General features: G+C 52.5%; 1 protein-coding gene across 3 annotated transcripts in view; it reads right to left on the reverse strand.

The window, feature by feature from the left end:
- CROCC2 (ciliary rootlet coiled-coil, rootletin family member 2) overlaps positions 1–16,589 on the reverse strand; it is a 139,662-nt gene that overhangs the window by 24,202 nt on the left and 98,871 nt on the right. For all 3 annotated transcript variants that reach the window (XM_039486945.1, XM_039486946.1, XM_039486944.1), the window contains exons 25-30: positions 15,959–16,118; positions 14,652–14,819; positions 13,792–14,143; positions 13,042–13,226; positions 4,759–4,879; positions 3,939–4,102 (exon numbers count right to left, since the gene is read on the reverse strand). In XM_039486945.1, the coding sequence (XP_039342879.1) occupies positions 3,939–4,102; positions 4,759–4,879; positions 13,042–13,226; positions 13,792–14,143; positions 14,652–14,819; positions 15,959–16,118 (1,150 nt within the window). The remainder of the gene's footprint in view (positions 1–3,938; positions 4,103–4,758; positions 4,880–13,041; positions 13,227–13,791; positions 14,144–14,651; positions 14,820–15,958; positions 16,119–16,589) is intronic.

The following is a 16,589-nucleotide window of genomic DNA, read 5'->3' on the forward strand; positions in this document are numbered from 1 at the left end:
TGCGTCTGCTCCCACCTCACGAACTGGCTCACTCCCTGTTCGCGCAACTTCTCTCCCCTCATGCATGCTGCCCCCTCCCTGTGTCAGCCTGCCCTGCTCCCCCCAACATGCCTGCCCACCCCACCACAGGCTTCCCCTGACCTGCTTTGGCCTGCTCCCTCCCCCACACAGGCCAGCTCCCTGCCCTGGGCACTGCTCTGCCACACTTTCTTTAAGTGTCACCAGTTAGGGTGACCACATGTCCTGATTTTATAGGGACAGTCCTGATTTTTGGGTCTTTTTCTTATATAGGCTCCTATTACCCCCGTCCTGATTTTTCACATTTGCTGTCTGGTCACCCAATGCCCTGTTAAAAGCCAGCCGCACCCCCCCTGAACTAGCCTAATAGCCTGGTGCCTAGCCCACGTCCCAGTGCTGTCTAGGGACAGCCCCGGGTGCTATATTAGGAGGGTTCTTGGCCTTGCGTGGTGCCTAGAGATTGGTAGAAGGTGTGTGATTGTGTAGTGGGGCAGGGTATGGGGTGCAAGATGGGAGGAGACAGCTCAAGGGGAGTGCTGGCTGGGAATCAGGCTCCCAGTGTGACTGGTGATAACAGGAAGGGGAATTTGCCAGGACTGGCTGCTCCGTGGAGTTCTGGGGGCTGTGATGGCCCTGTCCTGGGCAGCCTGGCAGCTCTGGAGTGGGAGCAATCACCAGGGCCTGCTCTACACACAGAACAGTACCAGGGCAACTAACGGTGTGAGGTGGCACCGGTTTAGCTAGCTCACAGCAGCTGATGCCTGTGGGACTCTACAGAGGTATAAACCTGGCCTGGAGCTGTGCCACCTGCCCGGGAATAAAGGTGTATGGATGAGCCCTGTCTGGAGGCACTCCAGGGGTCTCTGTGCTCCCTAGAGAAGCACGTTTGTCTCTGAAGGCCAGCTGATCCCTAGGAGTCATCCAGGACAAGACCCAGACTCCAAGGTAGGAGCAGAGCCAGTGAGCACTGGCGAGCCCCCACTTCCCAGACCAGGGAGAGAGAAGCAGCAGCAGGCAGCCAGATATAGAGTGGGGTCCTGCCTGGTAGGCGCAGGCACTTGAGGGTGTCACGAGTCTCACTGTCCAGGCAGGGCACCCGCCCTGCTGGCTCCTCCCTCAGTAAAGGGGCCTGGCTCTTTGATGGGCAGCCCATTTCCTTTAATGGCCATGCCCTGCAGACTGATCCCCCCTACTCACCTGCTGTTCCCAAGTGCCCTGGAGCTTCCATGGCCCTCGGGAAGGGCTCAGCTCTAGGATGTGCAATGAGAACATCTGCAGCCCTCCCTCCACCCCTCCTGAGCAGTGCAGCAGAACCTTCTCTGTCCTGGGCAATGGAGGAGGGAGCCACGGAGCAGTCTCCCATGCTCATCCATCCCTGGCACTGTTCCAGGGAGTGTAGCAGATTGTGCTCTGCTTGCCCACGGAGTCCTGAGCTGGATTGAGGATACTGATATATTAAATGAGGATATTGATATAATAGTCATCACAGAAACTTGGTGGAATGAGGATAATCAATGGGACACGGTAATATCAGGGTACAAAATATATCGGAAGGACAGAATAGGTCATGCTGGTGGGGGCGTGGCACTATATGTGAAAGAAAGTGTAGAATCAAATGAAGTAAAAATCTTAAATGAACCAAACTGTACCATAGAATCTCTATGGATAGTAATACCACGCTTGAATAATAAGCATATAGCAGTAGGGATATATTACCGATCAACTGACCAGGATGGTGATAGTGATGTGAAATGCTCAGGGAGATTAGAGAGGCTATTAAAATAAAAAACTCAATAGTAATGGGGGATTTCAACTATCCCCATATTGATTGAGTACATGTCACCTCAGGACGGGATGCAGAGATAAAGTTTCTTGACACCTTAAATGACTGCTTCTTGGAGCAGCTAGTCCTGGAACCCACCAGAGGAGAGGCAATTCTTGATTTAGTCCTAACTGGAGCACAGGATCTGGTCCAAGAGGTGACCGTAATATAATTAAATGTAACATCCCTGTGGTGGGGAAAACACCACAGCAGCCCAACACAATAGCATTTAATTTCAGAAAGGGGATGTGACATTGCACTCCATATACTTTATGAAAATATGCTTATGAATGTGAATCTGATAAATTGATAAATTAACAGTAATAAGTCACCAGGACCAGATGGTATTCACCCAAGAGTTTTGAAGGAACTCAAAAGTGAAATTGCAGAACTACTAACTGTCGTCTGTAACCTATCATTTAAATCAGCTTCTGTGCCAAATGACTGGAGGATAGCTAATGTGATGCCAATTTTTAAAAAGGCTCCAGAGGTGACCCCAGTAATTACAGGCTGGTAAACCTGACTTCAGTACCGCGCAAACTGGTTGAAATTACAGTAAAGAATGAAACTGTCAGACACATAGATGAACATAATTTGTTGGGGAAGAGTCAACATGTTTTTTGTAAAGGGAAATCACGTCTCATCAATCTACTAGAATTCTTTGAGGGGGTCAACAAGCATGTGGACAAGGGGGATCCAGTGAATATAGTGTATTTAGATTTTCAGAAAGCCTTTGACAAGGTCCCTCACCAAAAGCTCTTAGGCAAAGTAAGCAGTCATGGGATAAGAGGGAAGGTCCTCTTATGGATTGGTAACTGGTTAAAAGATAGGAAACAAAGGGTAGGAATAAAAGGTCAGTTTTCAGAATGGAGAGAGGTAAATAGTGGTGTCCCCCAGGGGTCTGTACTGGGACTAGTCCGATTTAACATATTCATAAATGACCTGGAAAAAGGGGTAAACAGCGAGATGGCAAAATTTGCAGATGATACAAAGCTACTCAAGATAGTTAAGCCCCAGGCAGACTGTGAAGAGCTACAAAAGGATCTCTCAAAACTGGGTGACTGGGCAACAAAATGGCAGATGAAATTCAGTGTTGATAAATACAAAGTAATGCACATTGGAAAACATAATCCCAACTATACATATAAAATGATGAGGTCCAAATTAGCTGTTACCACTCAAGAAAGAGATGTTGGAGTCATTGTGGATAGTTCTCTGAAAACATCCACTCAGTGTGTAGTGGCAGTTAAAAAAGGAACAGAATGTTGGGCATCATTAAGAAAGGGATAGATCATAAGACAGAAAATACCATATTGCCTCTATATAAATCCATGGTACGCCCACATCTTGAATATTGCATGCAGATTTTGTCGTCCCATCTCAAAAAACATACATTGGACTTGGAAAAGGTTCAGAAAAGGGTAACAAAAATGATTAGGGGTATGGAACGGCTGTTGTATGAGGAGAGATGAATAAGACTGGGACTTTTCAGCTCAGAAAAGAGACGACTAAAGGGGGATATGATAGAGGTCTATAAAATCATGACTGCTCTGGAGAAAGTGCATAAGGAAGTGTTATTTACTCTGTCTCATAACACAAGAACTAGGGGCCACCAAATGAAATTAATAGGCAGCAGATTTAAAACAAACAAAAGGAAGTATTTTTTCACACAATGCACAGTCAACCTGTGGAACTTTTTGCCAGAGGATGTTGTGAAGGCCAAGACTATAGCAGGGTTCAAAAAAGAACTAGATAAATTCATGGAGAGTAGGTCCATCGATGGCTATTAGCCAGGATGGGCAGGAATGGTGTCCCTAGCCTGTTTGCTAGAAGCTGGGAGTGGGCAACAGGGGATGGATCACTTGATGATTCCCTGTTCTGTTCATTCCCTCTGGGGCACCTGGCATTGGCCACTGTCCAAAGACAAGTTACTGGGCTAGATGAACATTTGGTCTGACCCAGTATGGCCGTTTTTATATTCTTATGACTCTCCCTTTCCACTGGTGACTTTTACAGAGCTCCCCCTCTCTGTTTCCTAATGGGTGGCTGCCCCACAACATGCACTTCCTACTCCTTCTCCTTGCAGGCTCAGACCCACCTGTAGCTCCCTGTTCTTCTCCTCCCTGGCATGCATGCTGCACTCCAGGGTAGCGATCTGCTCTGCCAAGGCATGGCGCTCCCTCTCCACTCTCTGAATGGTCTCTTCCTGCAGTGCCAGGGCCATCTGCGCACTGCTCAGGCGCCCATCCATGCCTCGCTTGCCTGGGTATGGGAAAGGAGAGGCAGGGGTTTGAGGAATGGGCTCTGATCTGTGGGAGGCAGAAGAGCACTGCTTCCCTAGTAGATCTCTGCAATGGCTGGGGGAGCAATTCAGCCACTGGATCTAAGGGTTGCTGCATCAGTGCATGGGGACATCACCCTGAAGGAGCCATGGGCCAGGAACCCAGCCCTGGACTCCATGCGGCAAGGCAGGGCTGACCACATCAGGAAGCCAAAGAGAGACTGGCCTTGCCCCAAGGTCGGGAGCTTGCAATCCCTATGCATAAAGGCTGGGAGGGCAAAAAGAGGCACTGAGAGCAGAAGTGTCTTGCTTATGGTCACATGACTCTTGGGATCTGGTCAGAGGAGCTGTTTTTGGCAAGCCCCTGTAGCTTTACACCTGTAGCTAACCTTCTAGTCACACACACCCTCCATCCCTCGGGTTGGGATGGCTGCATCCTGGCTATGAGGTCAGGGCTTGCCTGGCATCACTGTTCAATCGCAAACTAGAACTTCAGCAGTTCTGCCTGACCAGCTAGCCCCTTCTGACAAGAGAGGAGAGCTGATCCTGTGTGCTCCTGCTGTCCCAGTGACAGAGTGCTCCAGCTGCATCAGCTGAGCCTTATGGAATCTAGGGGGAGAAGAGGAGAACGACTGGCCTTCCTCAGAGTCTGCCAGCAACTTCTGCAGCTGCAGGATGCGATTGCTGGTCTGGTCCCGGTCGCTCGCCATTTCATTCAGCCGACGGTTCAGGTTCATCACCTGTGTCCTTAAATCATCCTGGGAGAAGGAAAAATAGTGTCAGTTTTTAAGTGCAGGCCAGAGAGAAAGAGGAATATGCTGAGACACAAGGGGCAGGGGGTGGGGATGGAGAAGGAGAAAGGAGAAAAAGAAGTACATGAAACACTAAGTTTAACAATGGGAACTTCCTGACGCAAATAAGAACATCCCTGGAGCCAGAGCTCTAATGGCGTCCTGTAAATATTGGTGTCATGTCAGTTTGTGAGTGTGATGTCTGACACACACATACACAAATGTGTCTACACGATGGTCCCAACAAAAGACCATTTTAATCTCAGTGTCCCCTTCCCCAAAGTCTTCTGAGCATTTTTAAACATCACTAAATTGCCAAGCTCAGCAAATGAAAGCAACGTGTGCTAACAGATCCTTAGCTGCATAACTGACTCTGCAGTGGATCTATCCTGATTTACACCCCAGAGTCCAGTGTGGGAAATGGGAAAGGAGGACTCAGTAGCAATCTCATACCCAGCACCTAAAACACACCAAACCTCCACCTCACATTGCACGCCAGGAAGGCAGATGAGGTTGTTCTTAAAGTACAGGGATTACGAACGGCCTCATCCTTCTTCCTGGTGTGTGGAGGGGCGACTTGCCCAGGGCAGCAAAAGTAGAACCTGACTCTCCTGAATCCTACTCTCAGGTCTGCTACCCTGGGCAACTCACCCACCCACTCAGTGCTTCCGTTCCCTCATCTGTATGATGGAGGTGTCCCCACTTGCCAGGGGCCTGTGACGAGGCTACAGACAGCACTGTTTGTAAAGGCTTTATATCCTCAGATGGAAGCTGCTGCCAAAGTGCATGACATAAACCATCATTAAAACACCAACAAAACAGGATCCGGCTCCAGGTCAGCACGGCAACAGGAGTGTAATGGGAGGCAGAGTCTGGCTGCTGGTTTGTGAATCACAATCCAGTTACCTTCAAAAGAACAATATTATCAAACCCAGCCTGTACTCTTGGCCACAAACAGCCCTGAGTGTCTGTAGTCTCCTGGTCAAAGACAGCTCCCCATTTCCTGCTAGTTTCCATTATGTTCTTTGTCATCCATGCCACAGGTGCCCAAACTTTGCCAAGCTAGGCTTCACAGGCACCCTGCCAGGAGCCCAAAGGGGGAACCTACTTTGCACAAAATGGCACAGATTGCAGCCATCCTCCTCTTCAGTATGGAGCTGAGCCCTGCAGAGACCCTTGGTTCCAGCATGCAATGCTACATCTTGATTGTTGTGGCCACAATGGAGTACAGCAGGCAGGGGTCTGTAGCCTTCATATTAAAGACAAGGGATAACATTTTCCACAGCACCTAAGTGACCTACATCCCAATTTCAAAAGTCACTTAGCCCTTGTCTACACTATGAGTTTAGGGTCAAATTTAGCAGCGTTAGGTCGACTTAACCCTGCACCCGTCCACATGACCAAGTCTCTTTTGTCGACGTAAAGGGCTCTTAAAATCGATTTCCATACTCCTCCTCGGCGAGGGGTTTAGCCCTAAAATCAACCTTGTGGGTTGAATTTGGGGTAGTGTGGACGCAATTCAACGGTATTGGCCTCTGGGAGCTACCCCAGAGTGCTCCATTGTGATTGCTCTGGACAGCACTCCCAACTCAGATGCACTGGCCAGGTAGACAGGAAAAGCCCTGAGAACTTTTGAATTTCATTTCCTTTTTTGGGCAGTGTGGTGAGCTGATCAGCACAGGTGACCATGCAGAGCTCATCAGCACAGGTGACATGGAGTCCCAGAATCGCAAAAGAGCTCCGGCATGGACCGAACAGGAGGTACTGGATCTGATCGCTCTATGGGGAGAAGAATCTGTGCAGGCAGAACTCCATTCCAAAAGATGAAATGCCAAAATATTTGAAAAAATCTCCAAAGGCATGATAGACAGAGGCTACAACAGGGGCACACAGCAGTGCTGCGTGAAAGTTAAGGAGCTGAGGCAAGCCTACCAAAAAACAAAGGATGCAAATGGTCGCTCGGATCAGAGCCCCGTACATGCCAATTCTATGATGAGCTGCATGCAATTCTAGGTGTGGCCCCTGCCACTACCCCACCACTGTCCATGGACACTTGCAAGGGGGGAGTCTCACTCAACAGGGATGAGGAGTTTGAAGATGAGGGAGATGATGATGAGGAGGTGGTTGAGGATAGCGCACAGCAGGCAAGCAGAGAATCCCTTCTCCCCGGCAGCCAGGAACTGTTCATCACCCTGGAGCCAATACCCTCCCAACCCTCCCAAGCCGGGATCCCGGACCATGAAGCCGGAGAAGGCACCTCTGGTGAGTGTACCTTTGTAAATATAATACAGGGTTTAAAAGCAAGTGTGTTTAATGATTAATTTACCACGCCAAGCCAGTAGCAAGCAGTCTGGAATCATTGCAGAACAAAACCTTGCAGCGAATGTGCCCGGGCTTTGGCTGTTTGCCTTTGGCTGAAAATAAATCATTCCTGCTGTTAGCCATGCGGTGCGGGGAGGCCCGTTCATGCTGAGCTGTTCGCGTTTGGTTAACAGAGATCTTCCCTGATACTAGCCATGCGGTTGGGGGGGGGGAGGGGGAAGGGGGAAAAGCGATCATCCCAGAGAATTAGGTGTGAGGGGGTTGGATTGTGCTGCACATTTACCCTAAAACTGCAGCCCCTCCTTTTAAATGGCCAATCCAACGGGCTTTGCTTGGTATGGGAAAGGAGGGCGTGCGCTGCTGTTCGAAACCGCTCCCACATGTTATGAAGGTTGAAGAAGCCGAAATCTTTTGCCTGCAAGCTGAATTCTGTTGCCCAGCCGAGCGTGTGTGATGTCTCACACCAAACCGGGAGGCACTCAATATAAGAGGCAAAATGCGACCTCGTAGCAAAAGCACCTGTGCTATGTAATGTGAATCGCTTGATTCAGTGTGAAATAGTCTTCCCTTAGTTCTCTAAGATGTTTCATTTTAAATACTACTCTCCCTTTTTTTCCTCCCACAGCTGTACGTTTCTATGCTCCCCCTATCGTCTCCGTCCCAGAGGCTAGCGCAGATTAGAAGATGAAAAAAACGGACTCGCAATGAGATGTTCTCAGAGCTCATGCAGTCCTCCCGCACTGAAGGAGGTCAGCTGAATGCGTGGAGGCAAACAATGGCAGAGTCGAGGACAGCGTTAAATGAATGCAATGAGAGGAGGGAGGAGCACGCTGAGAGGAGGCAGGATGCAATGCTGAGGCTAATGAGGGAGCAAACTGACATGCCCAGGTGTCTGGTGGAGCTGCAAGAAAGGCAGCAGGAGCACAGACCACCGCTGCAGCCCCTGTATAATCGCCTGCTCGCCTCCCCAAGTTCCATATCCTCCTCACCCAGATGCCCAAGAATGCCGGGAGGGGAGGCTATGGGCACCCAGCCACTCCACCCCGGAGGATTGCCCAAGCAACCGAAGGCTGGCATTCAATAAGTTTTGAACTGTAGTGTGGCCTTGTCCTTCCCTCCTCCCCTCATTCACCACCCCACCCGGTGCTTCCCTCCTCACCCACCCCTCCTGGGCTACCCCTATTTGTGTGATGAATTAATAAAGAATGCATGATTTGGAAACAGCAATGACTTTATTGCCTCTGCAAGCGGTGATTGAAGGGGGGAAGGGAGGGCGGTTGGCTTACAGGGAAGCAGAGTCAACCAAGGGGGTGGGTTTTCATCAAGGAGAAACAAAGAGAACTGTCACACTGTAGCCTGGCCAGTCATGAAACTGGTTTTCAAAACTTCTCTGATGCGCAGGGCATCCAGCTGTGCTCTTCTAATCGCCCTGGTGTCTGGCTGCGCGTAATCGGCCACCAGGCGATTTGCCTCAACCTCTCACACCACCAAAAACATCTCTCCCTTACTCTCACAGATATTGTGGAGCACACAGCAAGCAGCATTAACAATGGGAATATTGGTTTTGCTGAGGTCTAACCTAGTCAGTAAACTGTGCCAGCGAGCTTTTAAAGGTCCAAATGCACATTCTACCACCATTCTGCACTTGCTCAGCCTATAGTTGAACTGCTCCTTACTACTGTCCAGGGTGCCTGTGTACGCCTTCATTAGCCATGGCATTAAGGGGAAGGCTGGGTCCCCAAGGATAACTATAGGCATTTCGACATCCCCAACCGTAATTTTCTGGTCCGGGAAGTAAGTTCCTTCCTGCAGCTGTTCAAACAGACAAGAGTTCCTGAAGATGCGAGCATTATGCACCTTTCCCGGCCATCCCACATTGATGTCAGTGAAATGTCCCTTGTGATCCACCAGTGCCCACCAGTGCTTGCAGCACCACTGAAAAGTACCCCTTGTGGTTTACGTACTGGCTGCCAAGGTGGTCCGGTCCCAAGATAGGGATATGGGTTCCATTTATCGCCCCACCACAGTTAGGGAACCCCATTGCAGCAAAGCCATCCACTATGACCTGCACATTTCCCAGAGTCACTACCCTTGATAGCAGCAGCTCAGTGATTGTGTTGGCTGCTTGGATTACAGCAGCCCCCACAGTAGATTTACCGACTCCAAATTGATTCCTGTAGCTGTCTGGCATTGCAAGCTTCCAGAGGGCTATCACCACTCGCTTGTGAACTGTGAGGGCTGCTCTCATCTTGTTATTCTTGCGCTTCAGGGCAGGGGAAAGCAAGTCACAAAGTTCCATGAAAGTGCCCTTATACATGGGAAAGTTTTGCAGCCACTGGAAATCATCCCAGACCTGCAACACTATGCGGTCCCACCAGTCTGTGCTTGTTTCCCAGGCCCAGAATCACCATTCCACAGCATGAACCTGCCCCGTTACCACCATGATGTCCAAATTGCCAGGGCCCGTGCTTTGAGAGAAGTCTGTGTCCATGTCCTCATCACTATCATGATCGTGCTGTCGTCGCCTCCTCGTCTGCTTTTGCAGGTTCTGCACATTTTGCAGGATAATGCGCTAGGTATTTACAATGCTCACAGCAGCAGCGGTGATCTGAGTGGGCTCCATGCTTGCCATGGTATGGCGTCTGCAGGAAAGCAGAGTTGCAGCGGAAGCAGTGGAGGACAACGGTTAGCACCCCACACATTTCCCGAAGAAGAACACACATACCTGGGAGCCCATGACAGACAACATGGAGAAATTCGCTATTGAGCCAATAGCAGCAGAGCAGAGTTGCAGCGGAAGCGATGTATGACAATGGTTTGCAGACCTACTACACTGTCTGCTGCCAGTAGCACCCAGGACACAACAGTGGTGGTGTTGGTGAGCTGAGCTGAGTGGGCTGCACTCTTGCCATGGTATGGCGTCTGCGCAGAAAAAAGGCGCAAAACAATTCTCTGTCGTTGCTTTCACGGAGGGAGGAGAGACTGACGACATGTACCCAAAACCACCCACTACAATGTTTTTGCCCCATCAGGCACTGGGAGCTTAACCCAGAATTCCAATGGGCAGTGGAGACTGCAGGAACTGTGGGATGGCTACCCACAGTGCCCCGCTCCGTAAGTCGATGCTAGCTACGGTAGTGAGGATGCACTCGGCCGACTTAATGCGCTTAGTGTGGACATATGCAATCGACTGTATAAAATCGTTTTTTAAATATCGACTTCTATAAAATTGACCTAATTTCGTAGTGTAGACATACCCTTAGGTGCTGTGGAAAATGTTACCCCTTGTCTTTAATAGGGAGGTGGGCTGCTGCCAACCACCCGGTAGAACTTGTGGGACTTGAGGCCTACTGAAATCAATGGGAATCCTTCAATTGATGTCAGTGAGCACTGGTGCAGGCTGATAATTTGGACAGTCAGTGGGAGTCTTAAGGAAGGGCTGTACACAGTAATCATATGAAAATGACATACAGAATGTTAATCAAACCATCAAACCTCCTTCAACTGTAAGGGAATACACCTTCCCTTGTGTTCACTGAGACACACAACTGGACACAGCTGCTCACCTCAACTCCAGCAAACCCCTGCAGCCTGATGGGATGGGGAAGGCAGGAGCGCCTCAAACTTGATAGCTTAGACCCATAAAGTATTAATTGATTTCCCAGTCCTAGAGAAAGCCCTTTGGCTGCGCCGCGGCTTTGATTATTATGACAGTCAATGTTTTTTACGTTACGCTTGTATAAATATTTATGCATCTTTATAAGAATCATGTTTTGAGCAATAGGACACAACAGAGGAAGGCCAAAGGGGAGGGGGCTGAAGGACCAGAGAACGTTGCTATATAAATGCTGTTAAGGTCAACTTGGGGTCAAGCTCAGCTGGTGGGGTCATGTGATGCTGAGCATGTCCTTGAGCTGGCCTGGTGGTTTGCCAGGGGTCCCTCGCTCCACGGAGTGCTGGTGGGGGTGTTAGGCTCCCGTTGCTATTGAGTAGCTGTCTGCCCAGTGCCTGCAGGGGCACAGACAGGCTCACTGACGGAGCAGCATGCAGCCCTGCTAAGACAGAGGTGGCAACCATCCTGGTGAGGTCAGGTCCCCAGCTGGTGTAAATCAGCCCTAGCTCCACTGGAATCAGGTCCCCAGCTGGTGTAAATCAGCCCTAGCTCCACTGGAGTCACTGGGGTCAGGTCCCCAGCTGGTGCAAATCAGCCCTAGCTCCACTGGAGTCAGCAGGCCAGATCCCCAGAGGGTCACCAGCCTTGCTCTGCTGGAGGTGAGTTGCTGGAGGTGAGTCAAGTTACAGCAGCTGCAGATCAGGCCAGGGCACTGTAGGGGTGGCCGGGAGGGCAGCTGGCAATATCGTCTAAGGAAATGCAGCTCTCCATGTGCTCCTGCCCCTCCATGTCCTCTTTCCTTGACTCTCCTTGCCCAGCGACAGAGCTTGGCAAACCACAGCACTGCATGGGTGCTCGGCTCCCTGGCAGTGGAGTGTGTGGGGAGGGCAGTGTCTGGAGGCATAGTTTAACTCTTCCATGGCCTGACGTGGCCTGGCATACCATGTCTGGCCCACTTTCCTGCCCAGGTTGTGCACACATCCCACACGGCTGCACTGAGCTAACTACAGCAGTGAGCAATGCCTGACTTGCTTTTCAAGCATGTGGCATCTCATGTGCCATTCCTTGGAAATATTCCTCTGCTCCCCCAGCAACTAACAGGGAAGGACACACTGTGAACTGACCATATTCCTCCCCGAGTCAGCCCAGGGGTGGGAATGCAGCTTCCACGCCTCCTATGGCTGTTCTGCTCCCTACGCCACCCCGTCGTACAGGCAGAAGGGGTGGACCAGGTGCTGTGACTCTGGAGCAGAGTCCTCTCTCTCTGGGGATAAGAACTGATGGGAGGGATAGGGAGACAGCTGGGGAAGGAGTAACACAAAGGGTCAGGGAAGGAAGGCCAAGGCATGGAATACAGGGAGGGCAGAGAAGAATGAGAAATAATATCCCACCATCTCCCTGGCACTGCCAGTGCCCATACCCTACAACCAGACCACAGCACCAGAACAAGGGGGCGTTCAGTGACACTCAGCAAGCAGTGGCGACCAAGTAAATATTTTTCCATGCAATGAACCTGTGGAACCTATTGCCTCAAGCTATCACTGAAGCCAAGAGCTCAGCAGGATTCAGCAAAACGTTAGACAGTTCTGTGGAGAACAAGAATCTCCAGTGTTATAACAAGGAATAAAAAAATAACCAAGTGTTTTGGAAAGGATCTAAACCTTCCTGCTACAGGGCTTGAACTGGCCTGTAACTGACAGGGGGAGGGAAGGAGACTGAAGGGCTCTTGCACCTTCTACTGAAACTGGTGCTGGCCATTGTCAGAGCCATGACACCAGGCTGGCTGGAGCCCCGCTCTGGTCCAGTGTGCCAGTTCCATGCCCCTTTGTGCAGTGCCTCATGTTCTGAGGGCTGTGTCCCACGCTGCAGCACTGAGAGCGACTGTGCTGGTTAGAGCTTGGTGGACAAGGCGTAGATTGGAAGCTACATAGGGAGATTAAATGAATGAGGGTAAAGCTTGTGTGCAGTCCTGGGCACCAAGGCCTCATTTCTGGGCTCATTCTAACTGAAATGGACAGGAGTTTAATGTCCTTGTACATTTGTTTCAGTTAATGCAGCAATCCGATGTGGGGGCAAATCTGTGCCAGCATTGCCAGTGACCATGACGCTGAGCACGGCCTGGGTGTGAGCAGAGAGCGGGGAGTTTGTGGAGGGACAGGGGGACACCATGGGAGCAGAAAGGAGATGCTCTTACCCTCTCTCTCTGAGTGTCTCGCAGGTCCTGCAGGAAGTCTCTCAAAGCATCTCGGACTCTGTCTGGGTCAGGCTCGCTGGCACTGTGCTCCCCTTGGAAAGGGGAAACCCAACCAAAGAGGGAGCGGGAACGACTCCTCTCTGGAGAGCCAGTGCGGGAGGCCGGAGTCCGTTGCCCGTCAGTTCCTGTGGTGGTAGAGAAGCTCTCAAAGCCTGAAGGCCAGGTGGGTGTGTTGGGAGAGGGACCATCAGGCAGGCCTACAGCATCCCCATGTGATAATGGCAGGAGGCAATATGGATTAGCTGGTGCAAGGCAAGCGTATCACTACAGTCCAAGAACTGTGGTTCTCTCCTCAGCCCAGCCTGGGGATAATCCACACAGAGATTCAGAACCACCCTCTCCTGAGATTGCTGCTAGGTTGGATTTCCAGGCAGACCCCTGCCCCGTCCATGGCTTTCCCCTTTCAGGGCAAGGATAGCTGCCTGACACTCAGCTCCTTCAAGCGCCACTCTCTTCCTCTTCAAAGTGACTGCTGCCATGGCAACACCTTTCCCTCTGTGCTGTATCTGCCCCCACCCTGTAAGGCTACAGGCCCGCCAGAGCAGCCCTCACCCTTGAGCACTGAGGAAATGTCATGCAGCTCTTGTGACGTGCAATCAGTGCTCCAGTGCAGTCACACACACGGCACTCTGTGATCTGGCCCAATCAGTCTGTCTCCCAAACCAAGCTGAGCCCTCCAAAGCTGCTGACCTTTGCTAGGGGAGCAGGGTCTCTGTGGCGAGGGGCTCCGCCCACCCAGCCCTAGTGTCCGGCGCAGGGCAGAATGCAGCATTCCAAGCTTCGACTCCACCTCCCTCTTGGCAGCCTCCGCCTTGGCCAGCTCTGTCTCTAGGCCTTGGAGGCGCCCCTCGGAGGTGCTGAGGCGCAGCTGTAGGCCATCGCTGACCCCGCTGGCCTGCTGCAGCTTCAGCTCCATGTTATGGAGCTCATCCCGGAGCTTCTTCTCCTTGCTGTGACTCTCACCCAGGCTGTCGGTCAGCCCCTTCTCTCTGGCTCTGGCTTCCCACTCCACCTCCACCAGCTTCCTCTGCAGGCTCAGTACCTGGAAGGGAGGGCACTGCAGAGTAACCGCCAGGCCCTGTCTGCATACAGTCCACCAGAGAGCACGCGGAAAGGGCCAGGAGGAGCGCACCACCTTGACACACACACAGTGCCCAGGAGCTTCCCACCACAGACCCAAAGAGAGCCCTCTCTGCAGGGCGGGAGCACCCACAGTTCAGTGCACAGGCTCCCAGGCTGAGCTGCTGCTTTCCACCCCACTGGCAGAGAGAGCCCTGGGTCGCTCTCTGGAGACCTCAGGGCAGTGTTTACAGGCAGGTGCCAGGGAGCAGACTGCCCTCCCCTCTGCTTCAGGGCTGCACCCTCAGGGTGATGGGAAGGAACAGGAGGGGAGGGAGACAGTCCTTGAGGTCTCCCACAGGGGCCTGGTGGACCTAGCTGGGTTAATCTAGAGATGGCCTTGTACCCTTCTCTCAACACCATCCTTTCTCTCTGCCCCCCTCCTTCACTGCCTGCCTCTGCCTGCCAGCTCCAGTGCCTACTCAGCTCACCTCTTTGCGAACACATTCCTGGCCGCCCTCCATCTCCGCGATCCTCTGCTTCAGCTCCAGGGACTGCCTGCGGCACAGCTGCTCGCGCTGCTCCTGCTGCAGGAGACGGGCCTGCAACTCACTCACCTCTTTTCCCTTTTTGCTGTTCTCATCCCCCAGCATCTTCACCTGCAAAGGGCGGTTCTTTGGGTTGGTCCTGGGCTCAGCCTGGGGCGGACGGGCCATGCTGGCAGGCCCGTCTCAGCCACAGCAAGCCACTGCTGCTGCCCTGACTGGGGGCAAGGCTGCCTCCCCCCGGCAATGACTGCTTGAGGATGGACAAAATGATCCCTTCTTAGTTTGGTTCCTCCGCCTCTCCGAAGGAGCTGGCCAAGTGGCACAGAGTGGAACCCACTGATTCACTCTAGGTCGCTAGCAGGCTCCTCCAGCTGCCTTTCCCCAGCCTGCCAGGCCTGGGCCGGTGATGGCACAGCCCATGGGGAGCAGGCCTGTGTAGCATGCTCCCCTCTGCAGTCAGCCACTCCTGTGGCCAGTGGGATGGGGGATGAGACCAGGCCATTCTGCTTCTTGCACTGGGGGATTGAGGCTGGGGAGCTTTGAAGCCTCCAGTTTCTACCCAAGGGGGTGTTCAGGACATGGTCTCCATTTGGGAGGGAGATGCCCCTCACCTCCGTAGGAGCCAGGGCTGGCTCTACTGTTTTTCTGCCCCAAGCAGCGCGCCGAATTGCCGCCGTGGCCGGCAGGGGCAGTCCATGTGTCGTTAGAGCGGCATGCGCATTTCTGCGGCGGCGGCAATTCGGTGGCAGCTTCTGTCTTCAGACGGAAGACAGAAGCTGCGCTGCTGCGGACAGCTGAAGATAGAAGCTGCCACTGAATTGCCGCTGCCGCGGAAACGCGTGTGCCGCTCTAACGGCACACGGACTGCCCCCGCCGTCCACGGCAGCAATTCAGCACGCTGCTTGGGGGCAAAAACACATGGACTGCCACCCCTTGCAGATTGTCGCCCCAAGCACCTGCTTGGAATGTTGGTGCCTGGAGCCGGCCCTGCTGGGAGCTGCACTTCTGGGCATGCCCCAGGCGGCTTTGGCTGCTACCAGCTCTTCCTCTCAGCCTGGCACTGAAATCCAGGTTGCCACAGGGGAATGGGACCCATTCAGTGGCCCAAATGGGCAGCCTACAAGGAGGCATCACAGTCAGGAAGTTCCCAGAAGGAGAGGTGTGGGGCAGAATGCGTCTGCAGAGGTTGATGGAGCTGGGACAGCAAAGGGACCTGGCTGGCACGTTGTCTGGGAGTCATCTGCACTCGCCTGTCTGTGCAGCTCCTGCAGCTCCCGGCGGGCCTCCATCTGAGACTTCTCCACCTCCCGCAGGTTTGCCCTCAGCTCTCCTGCCTCCTTTTGAGCTGCAGTCTTGGCTTCCTCCAGCATGGCAATTTTCTGCTCCTTCTCCTCTAGGCCTTTCTTCAAGCTGAAGCAGACATGCATGGTCACTCCTGGATGGGGAATGCTGAAGGACTGTGAGCAGACATCTATGCAGGGGGCACTGCCCGCCTAGTCACCCAGCTGTCGTCACGGTGTGAGTGGGAGCTCTGGGCTGTCTGGGGACAGGTCTGGAAGGGAAAGAACCCGCAGGGAGTTCTGCACTGGCTGGAAGTTCTGCACTGGCTGGAAGTGGGTGAGGCAGAGAAGAGGTCAGACCATGCTACTGTGCCCATTCCAATGCGCCCCAGGGCAGCCCTGGGACTGGCCTCTGGGCCCAGCTTTTTGGGGAAGGAGACATGGACTGGATGGAGTGGCTCTGGGTTGAGCTATGGGAGAAGCAGCTGCCTTGAGTCTGCCTGGAATGGCTGCAGAGTCCAGCCCTACTTGTCCACCCCAGCCCTGAACAGTGCCCAGTTCTTGGCTGGAGTGGCTTTGGGTGGACATGCTGGTAGGTCTT

This window comes from Mauremys reevesii, linkage group 9 (assembly GCF_016161935.1).
Source record: "Mauremys reevesii isolate NIE-2019 linkage group 9, ASM1616193v1, whole genome shotgun sequence".
NCBI lineage: Eukaryota > Metazoa > Chordata > Testudines > Geoemydidae > Mauremys > Mauremys reevesii.